General features: G+C 34.0%; 3 protein-coding genes across 8 annotated transcripts; 1 reads left to right on the forward strand and 2 right to left on the reverse strand.

The window, feature by feature from the left end:
• Positions 1 to 2,153: 2,153 nt before the first annotated feature.
• On the reverse strand, positions 2,154 to 4,168 carry LOC114174957 (5'-adenylylsulfate reductase 3, chloroplastic-like). Its single transcript, XM_028059692.2, has 4 exons — positions 3,896 to 4,168; positions 3,688 to 3,802; positions 2,762 to 3,587; positions 2,154 to 2,656 (listed from the first exon to the last, which is right to left on the reverse strand). The coding sequence occupies exons 1-4, from the start codon at positions 4,116 to 4,118 to the stop codon at positions 2,426 to 2,428; spliced, it is 1,395 nt and encodes a 464-aa protein (XP_027915493.1). The 5' UTR covers positions 4,119 to 4,168; the 3' UTR covers positions 2,154 to 2,425.
• Positions 4,169 to 7,198: 3,030 nt separating this feature from the next.
• Positions 7,199 to 10,421, forward strand: LOC114176201 (lactoylglutathione lyase GLX1-like). 2 transcript variants are annotated; one of them, XM_028061157.2, is made up of 9 exons: positions 7,199 to 7,341; positions 7,785 to 7,888; positions 7,972 to 8,096; positions 8,310 to 8,374; positions 8,459 to 8,671; positions 9,285 to 9,332; positions 9,427 to 9,534; positions 9,646 to 9,798; positions 10,152 to 10,421. In XM_028061157.2, exons 2-9 carry the CDS (start codon positions 7,800 to 7,802, stop codon positions 10,191 to 10,193), a joined length of 843 nt encoding a protein of 280 aa, XP_027916958.1. In that variant the 5' UTR covers positions 7,199 to 7,341; positions 7,785 to 7,799; the 3' UTR covers positions 10,194 to 10,421. The 2 variants fall into 2 exon arrangements, with proteins under 2 accessions (XP_027916958.1, XP_027916959.1); XM_028061158.2 differs by lacking the exon at positions 7,199 to 7,341 and adding an exon at positions 7,381 to 7,539.
• A 616-nt stretch (positions 10,422 to 11,037) lies between these two features.
• On the reverse strand, positions 11,038 to 19,018 carry ADT1 (arogenate dehydratase 1). Of its 5 annotated transcripts, none has more exons than XR_014993685.1 (11): positions 18,384 to 19,018; positions 16,819 to 16,889; positions 16,645 to 16,737; positions 16,346 to 16,546; positions 15,929 to 16,009; positions 15,747 to 15,842; positions 12,695 to 12,772; positions 12,533 to 12,605; positions 12,386 to 12,453; positions 11,909 to 12,114; positions 11,038 to 11,358 (listed from the first exon to the last, which is right to left on the reverse strand). XR_014993685.1 is itself a non-coding variant. In XM_028065406.2 (11 exons), the coding sequence occupies exons 1-11, from the start codon at positions 18,670 to 18,672 to the stop codon at positions 11,302 to 11,304; spliced, it is 1,206 nt and encodes a 401-aa protein (XP_027921207.2). In that variant the 5' UTR covers positions 18,673 to 19,004; the 3' UTR covers positions 11,038 to 11,301. The 5 variants fall into 5 exon arrangements, 1 of the variants encoding a protein (XP_027921207.2); XR_014993683.1 differs by having other exon boundaries at positions 11,909 to 11,990; positions 18,384 to 19,016; XR_003603440.2 differs by having other exon boundaries at positions 12,533 to 12,622; positions 18,384 to 19,015.
• Between the last annotated feature and the right edge of the window lie 380 nt (positions 19,019 to 19,398).

The raw sequence follows: 19,398 nt of genomic DNA on the forward strand, positions 1-19,398 counted from the left end.
TGTCGGCTCAATTTTCCATCAGATCATTGGTTGCTAACAGTTATTCAACCATACCAAACATAAAATGCAAACCTAATCTTGGTCATTTTAGTTATAATTTGCATTATTTTGTCGTACATGTATATATCCCAAGTTACACAGTAGTTTTACTAGACTAACAACACTCACTCTAGTATCTAGGATCCGAGGCAATCATAATAACTAATGAGAATTGAGTAACTTCATTTGGCCATATCTCATGAAAGGTAATTAACTTTGATGGCAAGGCAAACACAGACTAGAGAGCACTTGAGAAGTGACAAGAACTCTGCAACTTGACAGTGATGGCGTGTGTATGATATAGTTCTGACAACAACGACAAATCAAAGTATTGGAGGGTTTAGATTATTGGTCTGCAAGATTACTACATCCTTCAAGACCACAAACGTGTCCTTCATGCTTTTGCTTCAGTTATGTCTGCAAAATTATATTATTTTCAGTCTATTTTATTGCAAACACCAATAGGATTATTCAAGCAAAATCATATATAAGAATTGCTTAACAACACTAACTTAATTATAGAAGATGATATAACATGTTCAACTCAGTTAAAGATGTGGATAACTCAAATTTAGAGAAGAAAATGTTTTTAATTTGGTTAGGAACCAAATAAAATTTATATAAGAAACTAGATTACTAATGATATATGGTTGCTTATTTGAAAAATATATAAAACTACAAAAGAGTGGAACAGAAAAATATGAACTGTATGAGCATAATTTTATTGAGCAGTGACATAAATGCACGAAAATGTTAGTAAATATAACGACTAACAAACTAGTGCACTAGTGCCTAAAATAGGAGATAAATTCTTTGGTTAATATGACTTTTATTTGCTTAAAAATTAGTACAAAATATTATTTTTGGGTTGTTAATTTCCAAAATTAACACTCTTCCTTAACTTTTGAAAGGTAAACTTCAAACTTTTACCTCAAGAATTTAAATATGAATTTTGGAAGTACCCTGGTTAGAATATCACCCACTTAAATATGAATTTTGGAAGTACCTTGGTTAGAATATCACGGTTAGAATATCACCCACTTAAATATGAATTTTGGAAGTACCTTGGTTAGAATATCACCCACTTCGTATTCTATTTTGCAGTAAACTAGCTTTTTTTTTTTTTTTTAATTTCTCATTGAACTTATCTTAAAAGGGAAGGTTTTATCTTAAAGTGCTTTGTTTTGACATAAAAAAACTATTATTGACAATTGAAATTGCAGACTGTTGCCTACAAAAATCTCCGTGCAATCTTCTTATTCTATTTGCAAATCATTCCGCCATTAAGTGGGCTATAATTTGTTGTTTTTTTGAAAATCATGAAAAAGTTTTAGAACCGAAAAATAAACCGTAACCAAAAGTTCTTCTCATATCATAAAAATTAAAATGAGAATCATATATCAAGAGTAATGCCTCAAGAGGGCGGGTATGGTGAAAAAAAAAAAGGCCCAATGAACTGGGCCGTCACCAAACACGTGCACCAAAAGAAGAAAGGTCATTCTGGCGTTAATATTGGTTCTTGAGATTTATTTTGTTCAGCTCGCGCAGTGTTTCTTAGTAATGCAAACAATTTTGGAATAGAACAAACTCCTTTTTAGAAAGAGTTTGTAGGAAATATTGTTTGTTAACCCAATAATATTACAGATAAAATAAACAGTAGAGAAGAAGAAGATAACTGCATGATGAGGCGTAGAAAAAATGTGCTGTAACAGTGATATAAATTCAATATTTTTCAAAACAATTTCCTTATGGACTGCATATGATGATTTAGATTTAGGATTCCTTGGGTATAACAGAGAAAGGAGGGAGAGGAAAGAAAGAAAAAGATTAGTAATTTGATACAGAATAAACAAGGACAAACACATGAAAGACTAGGTAACGAGTGACTGGAGTATTGGTAATAGTATATATATATATATATATATATATATATATAATACTTTTGAAAGATGTTTTGCGGTTTAATCATATTGTTAATAAAATATCGAATTTAAATATAGTTTGAGACTTATTACTGACGCTCCAACAAAAATAGGAAAGTGTAGGAAAGACAAGTTTCATGCCTCTTTATCATCCTACTATAATTTAGGATATGATAATAACAGATATTCATATGAGATGAAGTCACAGTATTATGTATTTATAAACAGATAACTCATCTGGAAAGGATCAAAATAAATCACTTCCTACAGAATGACTACTACCACAGATCCACGCAAGATGGTCTAAAACTATTGAAAGCTAAGGATGTTATTTGTATAAACTAGAGTCGAAACCTGCATTCCCACTACCGACCACTTATCAGAAGAATCTGTGAATGAGCCTATACCAATGTAAAGTCACAGTGGAATTGCAACCCAACAGTCAAGAAATTTGTTGATAACCCTCATCTTAAGGCATTTACAAAAGCCATCAAGGAATCAACATCTCTCTTTTCTGAGGGATACTTTATTGGCCTAGACGAATGCTTTGGGAAAAATATTATTGTAGGGAAGCTTCCTAATTCCAGTTCACGCCTTGCAAATTCTTTCTGCTCTCCATCAGCTCTAAATTTCCCTACCTTCATCCCCGACCCTTCTAACCTGTGCGCCAATTCAACATAAGATTCCTCCATAGCCTGTTGCAATTCATGATATACAATCTCATTAGATAACAGACATTTCAATTCAGCTCACCTTAGTGAGTGAGGCAATCTTAACACAATACAACAACTTGAGTTTACCTGGCAATAGGGGCACCATGGTGCATAGAGCACAACAAGCCACGGTTCTTTCCTGTCCTCCAATTTCGCCAAATTCTCAATTCCTGTCCTGCTCAAGTTAACTACACTCTGGCTGTTGAAAATGTCAGGCACAGTGGCAACACCATTTGCATGAGCTTGGGTTACCCCATTTCCATTTCCTTCAATGTGAGCACCATTCTCCTCCTGCTGCTTTAAATTCCCTTTGTGAAGGCCACATTCCTTAGCTTTGGCATCCTCCCACCACCACCTCCCTTCCCTTTCATGTTGTCCAGGTAAAACAGGCCTAGTGCAGGGCTCACACCCAATTGAAACATACCCCTGTGAATGCAAGGAATTCACAGGCACATCCATGGTCCTAAGGAAGTTCCAAATGTCATTGCCCTTCACATTTGCAACCGGGTTCCACTTCACCAAGCTTCCAATTCCACCATCCATTCCCTCAAAAACCGGATCCACCTGAACAACCGGTACTTCGGACCTAGTACCAGGTGACTGGTCTTTCCTCTGACCGGTTATCCATGCTCTGAGACCCTTGAGTGCCCTCCTCAAAGGCCTCACCTTCCTCACCCTGCAACACTCCTGATGACCATCCTCGTAGAAAGAGAACAAACCCTTACTCCTCACCAATGCCTGAACCTCAACAGCATCAGGGAACATGTACTCAATGCGGATCCCGTAATGCTTCTCAACCGCATCAAACAATCGATAAGTTTCCGGGTTGAGTCTCCCAGTGTCCAGACTGAAAACCCTGAAGGGTCGACCCGTCAACTTTGCATACTCGATCAAAGCAACATCTTCAGCACCACTGCAAAGCGCCACGCCAACGCATAAACAATAATTAGAATATAAATTTTCTTTTTGTTACAATTAACGGAATAATCAGCAACGAGGGTGGTGTTAATTACCTGAATGCAATGGCAATGTCGTGGCCGAATGTGGCGAGGGCTCTATCCATGATTTGAAGAGGTGAGGCATCGTCGAGATCAGTGGCTATCTGTTGAAGATCTTGCTCTTTCGTCTCTGATGACGGAATACATAATCACGTGGTTGCATTAGCAGTGGCACGTGCGCATGATGAATTCGAAATGAATTGATTAATAATAGAAAACGTACCGGAAGCAACCGCGGTTGATGCTGCTGCGAGAGGAAGAAGGGAATCCTTACGAGGAGGCTGGGCGTTAACGGGCTTTGCGAAACTCTGTCTGATATTAACGGCGGCTCCATTGGGCCTCTCCGAAATGGTGATTGATCCAATTTGCGGAATGTTATTGGGTTGTGATGATGGAAATTTGAAGGAGGAGGGTGTGGAGATTGAAGAAGTGAAAGCGAGGGCCATAATGGGAAATAAAAGGAAAATTGTTGTGAGAAACGGTTGAAGAGGAATAGAGTTGCGTTGGTATATATACAGAGGAAGAAACGAAAGCAAAATCAAATTAAGAAGCGAGCATTAAGGTTCATTGAATGTGGACGTTGGTTTGTTGGATGCTTACGTGGCATGCGGAGAATGTATGGTAGTGTGCGTGTGGCCTCATCGCTTCCGTCAGATCCAATTCTTCATGCAATGTTCTGATTGAATTCTATCACGTTTTCGTTGACTTCTTCCCTTCTAAAATTATTTTTTCAACACATAAAAAATGTAAATTTGTTTATTTTGATATAAAATTATTTTTTTAAGAAAAAACAAACAAACTCAACCAACATACCCTATAGTTAGTGTAGTTTTAGTCATCTAAATTAACGTCTTCTGATAAAACATATTCTTTTATTTATCTATTTTTTTTTAATTTTGAAATAATATAGTTATCGAAAGAGTGAAGTTGTTCAAAAAGGTAAAAGAAAAATTATTATTGTTCTTCCTTTGCGTAGAAGAATCTTAAATTACGGTCACTTATTTGATGAACAATAGTTTATGATCGACAACTTTTTTGGATATTTATGAGACCATGTATAGTATTATAACATATGTGTTCACCTAGTTACTAATCTTCTTTATCCTATTATGACTATCTAATGCATGGCATATATTCACTTACGTTACGTAAGTATTTTGTCAAACTAGAGCACAAAAATTAACCTTATAACGCGGAAATTGTTCTCGCTTCATGATTCACCAATATTGTAATAATTTCTAGAGTTGATCTTGTTTTTATTTTTTTAATATCCAACAAGAAAAACGAAAAAAATATATGAATATCTATAACAAAAATATTAATCAAAGACGATATGCATTAGCTTCGGGTAAATATATTTCAATTCTCAACTAGTTGGTTAATGATGTCTTGTCTTAGTTAGCTTGTTTGCTCAAGATTATTTACTATAAGATGTTATTTCTTGTTCTTTCCCTCTCTCTATATATATACAGGTCTAATGTTGACATGAAATATAAAACTACTACTGTTTTAGACATGGAAAATGAATATTTTAAGATATTCTACATGATAATTATGAAATTTTATATGACAATTATTATATATATATATATATATATATTTATATATTTATATTGTTCCAATAATTGAGATGTCTTCTAAGGATAAAATTGTGACGGAATACAAACTTTAAAGTGGACCATACCTTGGATGCATGGTGATTAACCCTAGTGATGTCACTTAGTGAACTTGGGACCGAACGTCCACTGTAAAGCCGATAACGAGGTTCTAAGACAAATCATCGATTTCTTAAGCTCTCCATTAGGATGAACAATCATTTTCCTTGGACCTCGACTAGGGGTCTTATATTCTTACCATGCCAATCGCTTAGGAGTCAATGTCAAAGGCAGTTTAAATACTCATTTCATCCTTCGGTACGCCTTTTAAGGAAAACCGTGATGGTGCTCTAGGTTCCGAAAGGAACAATATCTCAGATGCGGAGTGATTGAACCTCCCAATGATAGTCGACGAACTTGGGATCGAAACATTGACTCCCATCTTGAGATCGATAACGAGGTTCTAAGACGAACCATCAATCCCTTAAGTCCTCAATTGAAGATGAACATTCTCCTTAGACCTCAACTAGGGAGTTTATGTTCCTATCATGTCCAATAGTTTCACATTGTTTAAGACTAAACCGTGACGGAACTCCAAAGCAGACAATTCTTCATATATATATATATATATGATAATTATCCCTAACAATGATAGTCTATGAACTTAAAATCAAAACATTGAATATATATATATATATATATATATATATATATATATATATACATATTATTTGCTTAATCTTATAATTTAAAAAAAAATTGATATCTAATTGAAAACTTCAAAAATAATGAAATCAATTCAAAAACAAATAGACGAAATAAACTACTAACTCAAATTTATATTATGATTTATGTGATGATAAATAGTTTAGATTAATGTGAGTATATCTATAAAATGCGAATTTAAGTGTGATAATAAATTGTTTTCAATTCAAATATCAACAACCTCGATTGAATTTTTAGTCACAAATCATGCACTAGAAAACGTCTTGTGAAAGAAAATTATTTGCAGTATGTGGTTGAGAATTAAGTAAGAAAAAGTTTTGCATTAATTGCATGTCATTATAAGATGTGCTTTACACTTATTCTTTAGTTGAGAATGATACGTTGACGATGAAAGGATATGTTAATCACACATTTTACCACTTAAATATTATTAATTTGTAATATTTGTTATTTGATTTTTTTTCACACATTTTATGGATATCTAAAAAAAAGTAAAATGATTTATTGTTGTATTAAATATGTAAGAAAGTGTTATTTTTATTAATTTAAACAAATATATTATTTTATTACAAATATTATTAAAATGTATACAAGTAAAAATAATGTTAAAATTTGTGAAACAAAACTTAAATGATCGAATTGTGAAAAGGAGATACGATAAAAATATTAGAATGTAATAATAATAGAATTAGAATGTAATAATTAGAATACCTTTTAAACTCTTATAATTTAAATCATTAATACTTCGGATACTAAAATAATTTAAAAAGAAATATAATAATTATTTTAACTTATTAATTAAAAATATTAATTAATTAATTAAAACTTAGATAAAATTAATTGTATTTTAAATATTTATTTATAAATATATACAAACACATTAAGAAAAAGCTAAATAATTAAAAATTAAAAAAAATGGTGGGTGAATCTATTTAGCTATTCTGTGGTAAAACAGGTTGTAATCTTTGACTATTTTCTTTTAGACTAATCTTATCCAATTCGTTTTTTACATATCAACATATAAAAAGAATGGACCGCTCCGTTTTGTCAAATCCTAGGCATTTTTATAATACTGTAACGGAACTATGAAATAAAGTATGAAAAATTTTGGTAAATATTTCTTTTTTTAATTTATTAAATGAATTAAAATAACACCTACAGAATAATAAAAATCAAATTCACGACCAATAAGAGAAATCACATTTTTACAATAAAAAATTGTTGAAAAAAGTACTAAAGTGTAATTTCATTAAAAAGTAGCAATATAAAAGCAGTTTATGTGAATTATATATACGCGGGCTTCTACTACTGTAATCACAGACATACACAGACCCAGAACAATCTATAGGTAAGTCACTTCAAATGTTTCTGACATGTCTTTGATTGTAGTTTTTGTTTGATTTGAGAATACTTGTTTCGTTTGTAGGAATTTGTTTGGTTTAATTCTTTTGAACCACTTCTCGTTTTCTTCATAATTTCTGATACCTGGGTGGGTTTAGTTTACTGTCGGTTTTGTTGCTATGCTCCTAGCAATGCCTTAAGCTTGGTACTCCACCACTTTTGCATCTTGATGAAGTCCTAAAACAAACCGATCTGGACTCGTTATTTAGATTTTCCAACTTCTTGTTTGCTTTTATAAAATCTTGATATATGTATGTTTAATAATTAAATCCAACAAATCTATTCACCTTTTCTTAATGCAGAGTGATGGTGTTTAGTTTGGTTTTTATGCACTGCAAATGTAAAACTTTTTGGGAGATGGTGTTTGAATGTTTATGGCTTGTGTTGCAGAATCAAACACCGAATATGGCTGACTTGTTGGAATGGCCAAAGAAAGATAACCGTCGCATGCTCCATGTTGTCTACCGTGTTGGCGATCTTGATCGCACCATCAAGTTGGTTTCTTGTGACATGGGTTCTCGTTGATTGGTACACTCTGTGTTATTTGGTGCTTAAAATTTTCTCACGGTTCTTTCAGGTTTTATACAGAATGCTTTGGAATGAAACTTTTGAGGCATAGAGATATCCCGGATGAAAAATATGCCAATGCTTTTCTTGGATTTGGCCCTGAAGAATCCCATTTTGTTGTCGAATTAACATACAGTATGCTACGCTGATCTTTTCCTTGTCGCACATGCGTACCTTGGTGTCTGATTGAATGTATATTTTGGGTTCAATGATATAATTTTGATGTTTTTCTTTGTCAATGGGTTAGCATTTGTTTATTTTTCACTACATGACAAGTATGTTATCACCACGCCGTAACACTTGGACTTTTGTATTTTTCTAACTGCTTAAATGTCACCTTATTGTCAGATTATGGGGTGACCTCGTATGACATAGGGGATGGCTTTGGACATTTTGCAATTGCAACTCAGGATGTAAGACAAAGTCCACCTTTACAAAAGCTTGAGTATTTATATGCACAGTGAATAAAATGAACTCTTTGTTGCTTCAATTTTTAGATTTACAAATCGATTGAGCTCATCCGGGCCAAGGGAGGAAACATCACTAGGGAGCCTGGACCAGTTCAGGGTGGGACTACTGTTATTGCCTTTGTGAAGGATCCAGATGGTTATACTTTTGGATTTATCCAAAGACCTACTGTCCATGACCCATTTTGTCAAGTAATGCTTCGTGTTGGAGATTTAGAACGCTCAACTAAGTTTTATGAAAAGGTAACTATCCATGTTTTCCCCCATATAATCCAGTGCTATTGTTGTAGTCAAAACTGGTTCAAACTTTGTCTTTGGTACAACTGGATCAGTATCCACTGACTGTCAACTTTGAGAAGTTTTCCATTAATTATTTATTTTGTTTTTGTGTCCATAAGCAAAAATTCTATTATGCTTTTAGTTTGTGTGCTGTGTAACTGTATTCAATCAGCAGAATTCAGTATGAAGCATTCTTAATGTGAACCAAAACTCAAGTTACAGATTTTGGTTTGTTCCATGGAAATTCTATTCAAGTGCCCTCTTATCTATTTCAACTGTTCTTTATAGAATTGACCTGTTTTATTGGTGGGTTTCAAGACCGGAAAATCAGCTAACTGTGTTGTTGTGGCTTCCAATTTGTAGCTACCATTGAAAGACTGAAACTTGATGTTCTATTTTGCATGGAACAGATTTGGATTATTTACCTAAAAAGGCCTGGTGTAGCAATTGATTGCTTTTGCTTGTGATGCTCAAAATAGGATCATAAAACTGCTTTTGATGAAATGTGATTTAAATTTTTATTAATCAAATGCATTTTATTGACCAAAGAAATTTTCTTATGGGATCATTTGCACAGGCTTTGGGCATGAAGGTTCTAAGGAAGGTTGATAAGCCTGAGTCCAAGGTGAAATTTCTTATTGGTATTCCTTAGCAATGCATTTTTCATGTGTAAGTCATTCTAATAACTAGCAACATTTTTCAACTTGCATGTCCTACAGTACACTGCAGTTATGCTTGGGTATGGAGAGGAGCATGAGACAACTGTGTTGGAGTTGACTAATAACTATGGTGTCACTGAATACTCTAAGGGTAATGCCTATGCACAGGTTAGTTAACAGCTTCTGTTATCTGACTTTCTTGGAACCTAAACTGTTTTTCTACACTTTTCTCTGTTTGTGTACTTCTTAATGATAAAGTTCATGTTCCTAATGTAACAGATTGCTATTGGTACTGATGATGTATACAAGAGTGCTGAGGTAGTTAGCCAAGTTATACAAGAGGTAGGAGGGAAGATTACCCGGCAACCAGGGCCAATTCCTGGCCTTAATACAAAAATCACTTCGTTTTTAGATCCTGATGGGTGGAAAACTGTGAGTCTCTCCCTTCTTCTCACCATATTGAGGATCTTGTAGAATCATATAAATACCTGTTTGCTTCAGGGTCTGATGATATCATACTGTCATATAAACTTAATGTTTGGGTTGGGAGATTGGAGTTTTAGATTCCATCTAACATGACCTAAAAATCATGGATTATATGTTAAACCTTTAAGTGACTGGTTTAACGGTAACTTTCTATGCTGTTAACTTTTTGGTCTAAAATATGTTGTTTCAACTTTTGTAATTCGGTTTCCATGGAGATGGTCAAATGCTCTTTTGTTAATGTTCTGTCATTTTAATAATTAGTGCTTGGTTGTCTGATTCATTTTGTTTGAGTTTTGTAGGTATTGGTTGACAATGTTGATTTCTTGGAGGAACTGAAGTGAAGAGCGAGCTTAACAGGAAATAACTAGTCCTGATTATTTCGTATGAATAAGTTGTCTCGCATTTTCTCATCCATTGTGTTGTATCAGGATACCATTTGTCAACATGTTTGTTTTTTTGGGGGGTTCTTTCAGTGACTTGAAACACAATTGAAACCTCATTATCTATGCAACCTATGATTAGTATACTAATTTATTATATACAACTCCTGTTGAGCATTGTTTTAAAAATGATTTTGTGTAATGGTTTAGATTGGTTGGTACCATGAACAGAAGCAAGTTCCCATTATATTTTTAGTTTTTATTGGATGGGCAAATTTAAAGCTTCAATCGATTTTAACACGAATAGACAACTTGAACTGTAATTTTTTATAATATTATTTAAGATTATTTAATAATTTTAATAAAGATTGTTGTTAAGTCTTTCTAAACTTTGAATTCATATCCATTAAACTCAATAAATTAGTACTAGTAACATTTTTAAATTTTGTATTATAGGAATTTTGATTATAGAAATTGAGCTCGTGAATAATTCAATGATTGCACATTCTTATGTGTGGGCAATATTCTTAAGCATTGTTTGTTCACAGGATGAAATAAAAGATTTTGGCCTGCATAACAGACATGAAATTATCTCTGTACTTCAATTTTAACTACTTTCTAACTTTTTTAAAGAGAAGTTATTACTTGCTCCAAGATTATCTGATCTCAGTAAATTTTCTAATTAGCACAACCATAATTTATTTTTACCAAAAAGAGTCAACCACATAAGGGAGTGTGTAAGGAAATCTGGTTCCCTAAAATCCCGATCAACAAAAAAGATAAAAAGCCTTGGTGTAGCAGATGATGGAAGAAGAAAACTTTGGGTGGCTGGGTCATTCATTAATTTGCCACAATAATTCAATAGAGTCATTTATTTATATACTTTGGAGGCAAAGTTGGCATTGCCAGCATTCACTCCACTGTCAAAACTATGATAATATACTCCAAATCACCTCCTTAGGAGATGCAAAGAATTTTGAAAGAAATGAAAGGGGCAATGCTTTTCATGGATACTTCCTCCACCGTGTCTCTGATTATAAATCTACCTCTGATGAACAACACTGAACTCCTATAACACTGTATCCATAGGATAACAACCAAGAACTCGAAGAAAACTAGCAAATTCCTGAAATGGAAATGAAATAAATAAATAGACGTTACCAACAACTAGAGATAACGTTTGATTTGAACGCTGTATTTCATAATATGGAGTCACCAAAGATAAAAACATTGCTTTAATACTTTTTCTTTACTGAAAAAGAGTGAGGACGGATGAGTTTTATGATTATGCATGCATTTATAGATTAGTCAAAGGAAGCTTAACAGTGGACTACGGAACTGATATTATGTAAAAGGAGTTAAAGTTAGAGAAGTAAAAGCAAAAAAAGCTTTCCCATCAGGATTGTGGAATATGCAACCAGATTAATGGGTTTGAATGTGGTATCTCCTTTTTCAATCAAATAAAAGTACTCTTTACAAATTGTCATCCTTGTGCTAGTTTCTAAAATTCAATATTGTGCAAGTAGATTCATTATTCATCAATATAGTATTAAATAATTATATCAGATGCACCTGCACTAATAAATTTTATAGATTTCAACCAAAAGATTAATCTAAAGTATTTGAATTCATAAGAAACAAAATATTAAACTGGGTTGATGAGATAATGGGCAGACCTGCAACTGTCCTAAAGCATATTGTGCACGAGGTTCTGCCATAGAAGCTTCAATGTCAATGTAGAAGAGGTAGTCAAAGTACCTGCTACCAGAGAAGTTTTATGCCTAAAACCATTCACACGTATGCAAAATACCAGTATCGTTGATCATATTCATAAAGTAAAAACTAAACCGCGCCTGAGAACCTTTTCCTTTCTGCATTTGAACTGGAAACTTGAAAATTTGTTATTTAGAATAAAGTGCAAGGAAGAGTTAACAGAGAATCTTTTCAAAATAACTTCTTTTTAACTTATTTCCGTAAATTTCATAGTGAAGATTACGAATAAGTTGGGCAAGTGTTAATAAAGCTTTTTATTGAAATGTACCCTTGATCAATTTGAGATAAAGTTCGAACCACTTATCAATTTGCATTTTAAGCAGAGAAATTACACCCTAAATTTTACCATCGCAAATCTTGAACCGAACGGAATTACTTACTTGGAATTCCCTTGATTTGAATCATCCACAACCCTTAATGGACGCTGCTTCAGCGGACAGCTCTCTATCTGAATTTCCATGAAAAAAATAAGAGGAATGAATGCGTGTCTTAATTTTAAAACTTCAATATCAATAACTATAACACACCTTTGACAAATTAATATCCCTCATAGCAAAAACTGCCAAGGCTTTGAACAGTACACCAGGACCTTCTTCTAGACTGAAAACAATGCTAGTCTGAGAGAGAGAAGTCATGAACTCATAAGCACATTTTGTAAAAATCAATGTAAAGAACTAAAATTAGTATACCTTATGTGGCTTGTCAGTTCCTGGAATTATAGGATCCCTTGCAAGGACCAAGAAACGAGTAATGTTCTCATCATCATCCTATCAAAATCGCAATGAATCATTTAAGCTAGACTCTTGTTGACTTCACCAGAAACTGCAAACATGTTTTTGTTTTCTAGTTTTTTGTAGCTTCAACAGAATATATTATCCAATAATAGCTAAGGATGGAGAAAGGAATATCCAGTAATTTTCTATGTATATCTGACATCATCCAGTTTTAATATAGAAATTATATATTTATGAATTGTCTCCTCTTCATCCGTTGAAAGTCGTATAATGACAACATCTAGCTTTGATGCATCTGATGGACATTGTCTGATGAAAGTCGACTGTCTTCTATAGCACATGCGAATACTCATAATCATTCTTAGATGATTTTTTTGTTTAATGAGTTAGGTTTTTTATTATTTTGTTATTTGTTAGGTACAGTTGCAACTAGTCTACATATCTCGAGCCTATCTAACTTAACCAAGAGCTGAAGAGTTTGATTAATATGTGCTTGTGTAATTTGTATTGATCACTCCTGTAATTCGTTTTTTCCTATATGAGCGAGTCTGATATGTAAACTCTGTGTAATCATCGTGTTCTTTGTTCTTGTATGTGTTCATCAAGTAGGAATTTACTGAATATATCATTTTTCTCTTTTCACCATATTTTTTATATTTACTTGCATGTTCTATATTACATTCACTAGAGCGTCTAATGTTCTTCGCATCTAGTGAGTTTCTTCATATCTGATACCAAAAAAAATGGTAGTGGAGCTTCAATTCTTATCCGTTCTTCATCTATAGGCGGTAATCCCCTCTGTTTGTTTATTTTTGTCGTAAAGAAAATCTTCAAGAAGACATTCAAGAGAAAGGTTATGGTGATCAAAATTGAAAAGTTTACAAAGAGAACTCTTTCAATCTGTAGCACATCAAGATGATTGCTTTATTGAAGGACAGGGAGTGTATACACCCCTATCTGGTAGGACTGAACATCCAGAGGAGTTTGTTGTGAGAATTCAAGAGTTGAAGGCTCATTCTCTACTCCTCTTGTCCCTTTTAGATAAAATTCTTTATAAGGTAGTGAATGACTACTTTTGGGTTGCAGTTGAAGCTGAAGAAGTTGTGCATGACAAAGTCCATCTGTAACAAATTGTTTCAAAAAGGGAACTTTATTGACGGAATACAGTTCCCATGTTAATCTTTTGTTAAATGTAGACAACCTGCTTATAGTGTTTATGCATAAGGTAGAGATTCAAAGTTCAAGTCACTATTGAGCAGTGAATTTGAGATGAAAGACTTAGGAGATGCTGGTAGAGTTTTGAGCAAGCACACTAAGCGAGATTGTGCTCAGAAGAAGCTCTTTCAGGGTCAATAAAGTACATTTAGAAGGTCTTGGACTGTTTTGGCATGAGGGTGTCATGTCAGTTGCTACTCCTTTGACATTGTCTATTCATCTATTTATTATAAGCAGTACTGCCTTTTCATAATTCAATAAGGAATACATGACTCATGTTTCTTATGTTAGTGCAGTGGGGAGTCGGATGTATGTTATGGTAGACCTTTCTCCTGCCGGTTATAGGACGAGTACGTATATGGTTAATCCTAGAAAGGAGCACTAGTAATGGTTAATTGTATTTCTAGGTACCTTAAAGGTACATCTATTGTTGGGCTCGTGTACAAGGATGACCCAGGCCCTAATGGTGATACAGGATGCTATTATCATTGTATGATAGTCTAAGTGCAATTTACTTAGCTAAGGATCGAGTTCAACATGAATGAATCAAGCATATTAATGTTATGTATCATTTTCTTTGCAAAAAAGAATGATTCGAAGTGTGCAAAATTGGTACAATGGAGAATCTAGCTGATATGTTCAACACCAAGCCTATTCCAAGAAGCAAGTGCGTCTACTATTTGGATTTGTTGAATGTTGATTGCTGGTGACAATCGTCTGATGACACTGATTTGGAAGAAAACTCAAATCAAGGTGAATATTTGTTGACTCATGCCTTGTTTCTTTTTTGTTTGCTAAAAGTAGTATAATGATAACATGAAACTTTATTTAGTGCACGATTGTTTTGTTTAGTTAGTTAAGCTTTTTATTATTTCATTACATAGTTGGTTATAGTTGCAGCTCGTCTATATATACTCGAGTCTATCTAACTTAGCCAAGAGTTGGATTGATACGTGTTTGTGTAATTTATACCGATCATTTCTGTAATTCGCTCTTTCCTGTTTGAGCAATTATGTGTGATATGTAAACTCGATGTAATCATCGTGTTCTGTTCTTGTACGTATTCATCAAAAATGAGTTTATAGAATATATCACTCTTCTCGTTTTGATCATATCTTTGATCTTTCCTTACACATTCTATACTACGTTCACTAGAGCATCTAGTGTTCTTGATCTCTAATACCCAACAAAACTACTTACTTTCTATTAGAAAACCAAATATTTTCTATGACATAAAGTCATACTAAATCCAATCCATTAATGGATCCTTCCTAACTAACATGGATTCAATTCCCATTAAGCCATCTACATATCAACACTATCAGGTACCAAGGCCTTCTTTCAAATTGTATGTTATACCATGGAGTTATCTGTGCAGCTTTTCACTCAAGCTTAGAGCTTACATGCTTGACAAACAAACAAATTTCTTTTCTGTCAACATCTGGGTCCACCAAGATACAAACTTGCACAGAATCAAAAGAAAAGGAAAGAGAAATCGATAGGAAATAATTACACTATAAATGCTATCACCAAGCAAAATACAGCATGATCACTTACTTTTAGAAAATCTATTAATTTGGTTACAGCCATATTTTTCATTGCTAGAAGTGATGATCAAATTTCAATTTAATAGACTGGGCCAAACATTTAAAATATATCAATAAGGCATCAATTTCTAACCCAATGACATCCAATTTGCATGCATTAAAGTTGGTGTTGTGATAAAAGAAAACGTGAGCTAAGGCAATATAATTTAGCAGCTAAATCTTCCATAACACAAAGGAAACCTTACCTGAATTCTTTCTGTCAGTATGTCGAGCCCATATACTTTTGCAGCTCGGGAACTTGCAATAGCTCCTGTGTCTCTTGCACAATTTGAAGCCACTGTCTGTTTTCAAGAACATCATTGTTAGGAAATGCCACAGTACAACCTAATCAATGCTTACTTTTTGACCAAGAGAATTCATAATACACCTGAGCAGCATCAGCAGTATCACGTGCACCAATCTTGACAACACCTAAATCATTAAGCATTTTCTCACATTGATCTAACGCCTGCATGTAAAATTGTCATTGAAACAATTTGTTGGAACAGGTAAGCTTAGTTTGGTGACGTAGGCAGCTGTCTCAAAAGTCTGTGCAATCATAAACCAGGTTAATTAAGACTTAAAAGTTCGCATGTTGAGGTTAGCCATTATTACATAGCAGAGCAATAAACATGATTGATGAAATCCAATAAATTGTACTATTAGGAAGTCGATGCTATCTTAAGGCAGAATCACACATACACATTCATTTTATTCAAATGCGAAACATAATGCATCATATTTATTCACTCTTTACCTCGATTAAGAAAACAGAAAAAAAAAAAAACTATATGTAATAACCAACCTGGGGATGACTCACAACAACTTTGAGGTCCTCCTTTCTCACACCAGGCAATCCTAAAAGGCAGTGATTAACACGCAACTGAACCTCCCCAACAATGTGCAGCCTATGGCGAAGAAGTAACTCATAATTACGGTGGATGCTTCCAGCAACAGAATTTTCAATGGGCAGAACAGCTTTATCCACTAACCATAACTCAACTGCCTGTGGAGAAGAATATAAATATATCACTGCAATAAGTATAACTTACAAGCGAATGCATCAAATATACACAGAAGATATAATAAAATAAGAAATGGAACCTTAAATGCAGATTCAAAATTGTCACACGGCACAGTCTCGCATTTTGGATATGCTTTCAAAGCTGCATCCTCACTGTATGCCCCTGGAAGTCCCTGTATCAGCCAACTGACTAGTTAGCAAAGGTTATAGTGCCATGAATATTTTATTTTGAAAAAAAGACTTAATTATCATACCTGAAAAGCCACGCGAACCTTTGATCCATTACTTGAAGAAGAAGAAGAAATGTCAATTGTTGTTAATGGCTCTGCAATTAACCAAATTACATAATTGTGATACAATGTTAATTAAATACCAAAGGGAATTACATCACTTACTGGCTATTACTAGCATAAAAACATAATTCCATCCAGTACATATCATGAAATTGTCTATCTGCATGCATACACATCCATATGCTAGCAAGTGTGCAAGGCTCAAAGTGTACTAAGCTAAAGTATAATAATTTAATTTACTATAAGAAAGAAGATCAATGTGATAATCATTACGCTGTATAAGAAAAGTACAGTTGTATCTATCTGAGTAACCTAGAATTTATTGGTTAGGCAGTCCTGAGGATCATTCAATTATATATATGTTGCTCTGATAGAATTCATAATATCTGAAGCGGGAACAATTAGTGCATGCCTGCATTAAAAAAGTCATAAGCCATATCCGCTGATGCCATCGTAATAAGCAAAGAATTTAGGCTGTGTTACCTTGAGTTCATCACGGATCACCAAAATTACATCAAATGCAATGAACAAGGTCAGCCGTTTGGAAATATTGATGTTGCATGTCATAGTTAGTCTATTGTCTTTCTACATATCTTACAAGCACAAATGTAACCAGTCACATCACTAACAATCTCCCTTTCAGGTAGTTTTCAATTCAAACAAGTAGACTCAGAGGAATTGGCAAAAACAAAAATAGTGAGAAAAAGAGAGATTTTCCCCTGTGGAAGACGGCCTTTTAAGTTCGGTATATGGCATGTGTTCTCCCTCTTCTAAGACAACATATCTGTTCCTTTCTAAATTCTATTTGCAAGTTTTGGATTTTGTGCGTTTTACTTTGTGGGGGCTTATCCTCTGTGTTGGTTATCTTTATTATCAACAAAATTTAACCAATAATTCCTCTAACAGAAGAAAATGCTCATTCAGATGCAAGTATTATCGTAGCAAATTACTGTAACACCTTCAAGAAACATCAAATCCATTAACATAGGACGGCCCCTGGGGCTGTTAATTAAAAAGACGGAACTTAGATAAAGTAGTTTCTTGCAGCCTTGCCATAAAATTCTCCCATTAAACGACAAAACCTGTTTATTTATTGAAAATTCAAAACGTATATTCAATAGAAGTGATTTGATAATGGAGAGAGCATTCATGTGTAGTCATTTGAGTGGAGAATTTGAAGAACATGATCCAATTTTCTCCTTATAAAAAAGGGGGGCCTTGAAAGACGACAAGATGTAAAGAAGAACTACCGCAATGATGATATCAAATGCATATACTGTGAAAGTCTTGCCCTGCCAGCATCAACCACAAAATTGTGTGTGAAAAGTGAAAAAAGCAAAGGCACCAGTAGCAAAATTATCCCTCCAAAACACCAATAGGAGAAACATTAGTTGAAAAGCAAAGTTTGGTCACGAAATCAGCAACATTTATAACTTAAATCATGAGCTCAACTCTAGAATTCTCGGAGTGCCAGTTAAACACAGATAACAAAATTATGATGTGGGGGAAGAAATCTTATAACTCACTAGGAAGCTGGTTTATGTCCTTGTGAAAGCCCTTTGACTCATTTTGGTGAACACCATCAGCAGCCCCAGAAGACTCGACCAAAGGGGGGACATTGGGCTCCTCATCTTCAACAGCAGTGGTAGCTCTCTGAGCCGAAACACCCAAACAACAGCATTCCCACCTGCGACATTTGTCAAAATCATATCTTTGATTCCAAATCGGAGTAGGATGAGAATTGGCAAGACCAGCACCCAATTGAGGAGGAGGAACTTTGGAATAACCCCAGATGGATACGGCCTTAAGAGCCATGAAAATGAAGGAACCTAATCTACAATGTGAAGGAAGAAAGGGAGAGAAGTTCAGAGTTTATCAGAGTGGCGATGGTTGGTGAGTTTGGGTGATTCACAGCATGACATTGTTTAAGAAATACGTAGTGTGAATGTATGAATTACGGTTGGCGCTTAGAATTTTGGGTGACCCCACAATAAATAAAACAGATGGTATAAGCATATGAACTATGCCAGTGCTTCCACCAGTTGAAACAAAACAAAAGGTTGCATTTGGTGATTAAAATGCGACAGAATTTAGAAAAGGGCCAACCAAACCAAACAATTGGCTAAGAGAGAGGTAGGTGACCAGAATTGTCGCATGCTACAAGCAAAATTTCTGCAACCTTATTCAATGTACGATCTGTGTTTAAAGAAATCGTAAATCCACATTTTCTTCGGTAGAGTACATAGATCTCCGTTTTTGCTCACTGAAAGGTATACTAAAGTAATCAAATGCCAAAATAAACATATCCATTGTTAATTTATAAAATATTTTAATTTCAATTAATAATAGAGTATTTAAAATAAAAGATATATATTTTTGAAGTGATGTATTTGTAAGAATGTACGGAGTTACTGTATCATGCAATTATTTTTTTATTTTGGTATAAGGAAATGCAGTTTTAGTTAGTATACTCAATATTTGTTTATTAAAAAATTGTTTTATTAAAGCACATGTCAATGGAACTCAACTTCTGATTTCAGA

The sequence above is a fragment of the Vigna unguiculata genome, chromosome 3 (genome assembly GCF_037176805.1).
Source record: "Vigna unguiculata cultivar grain cowpea cultivar isolate G323 ecotype 2 chromosome 3, ASM3717680v1, whole genome shotgun sequence".
NCBI lineage: Eukaryota > Viridiplantae > Streptophyta > Magnoliopsida > Fabales > Fabaceae > Vigna > Vigna unguiculata.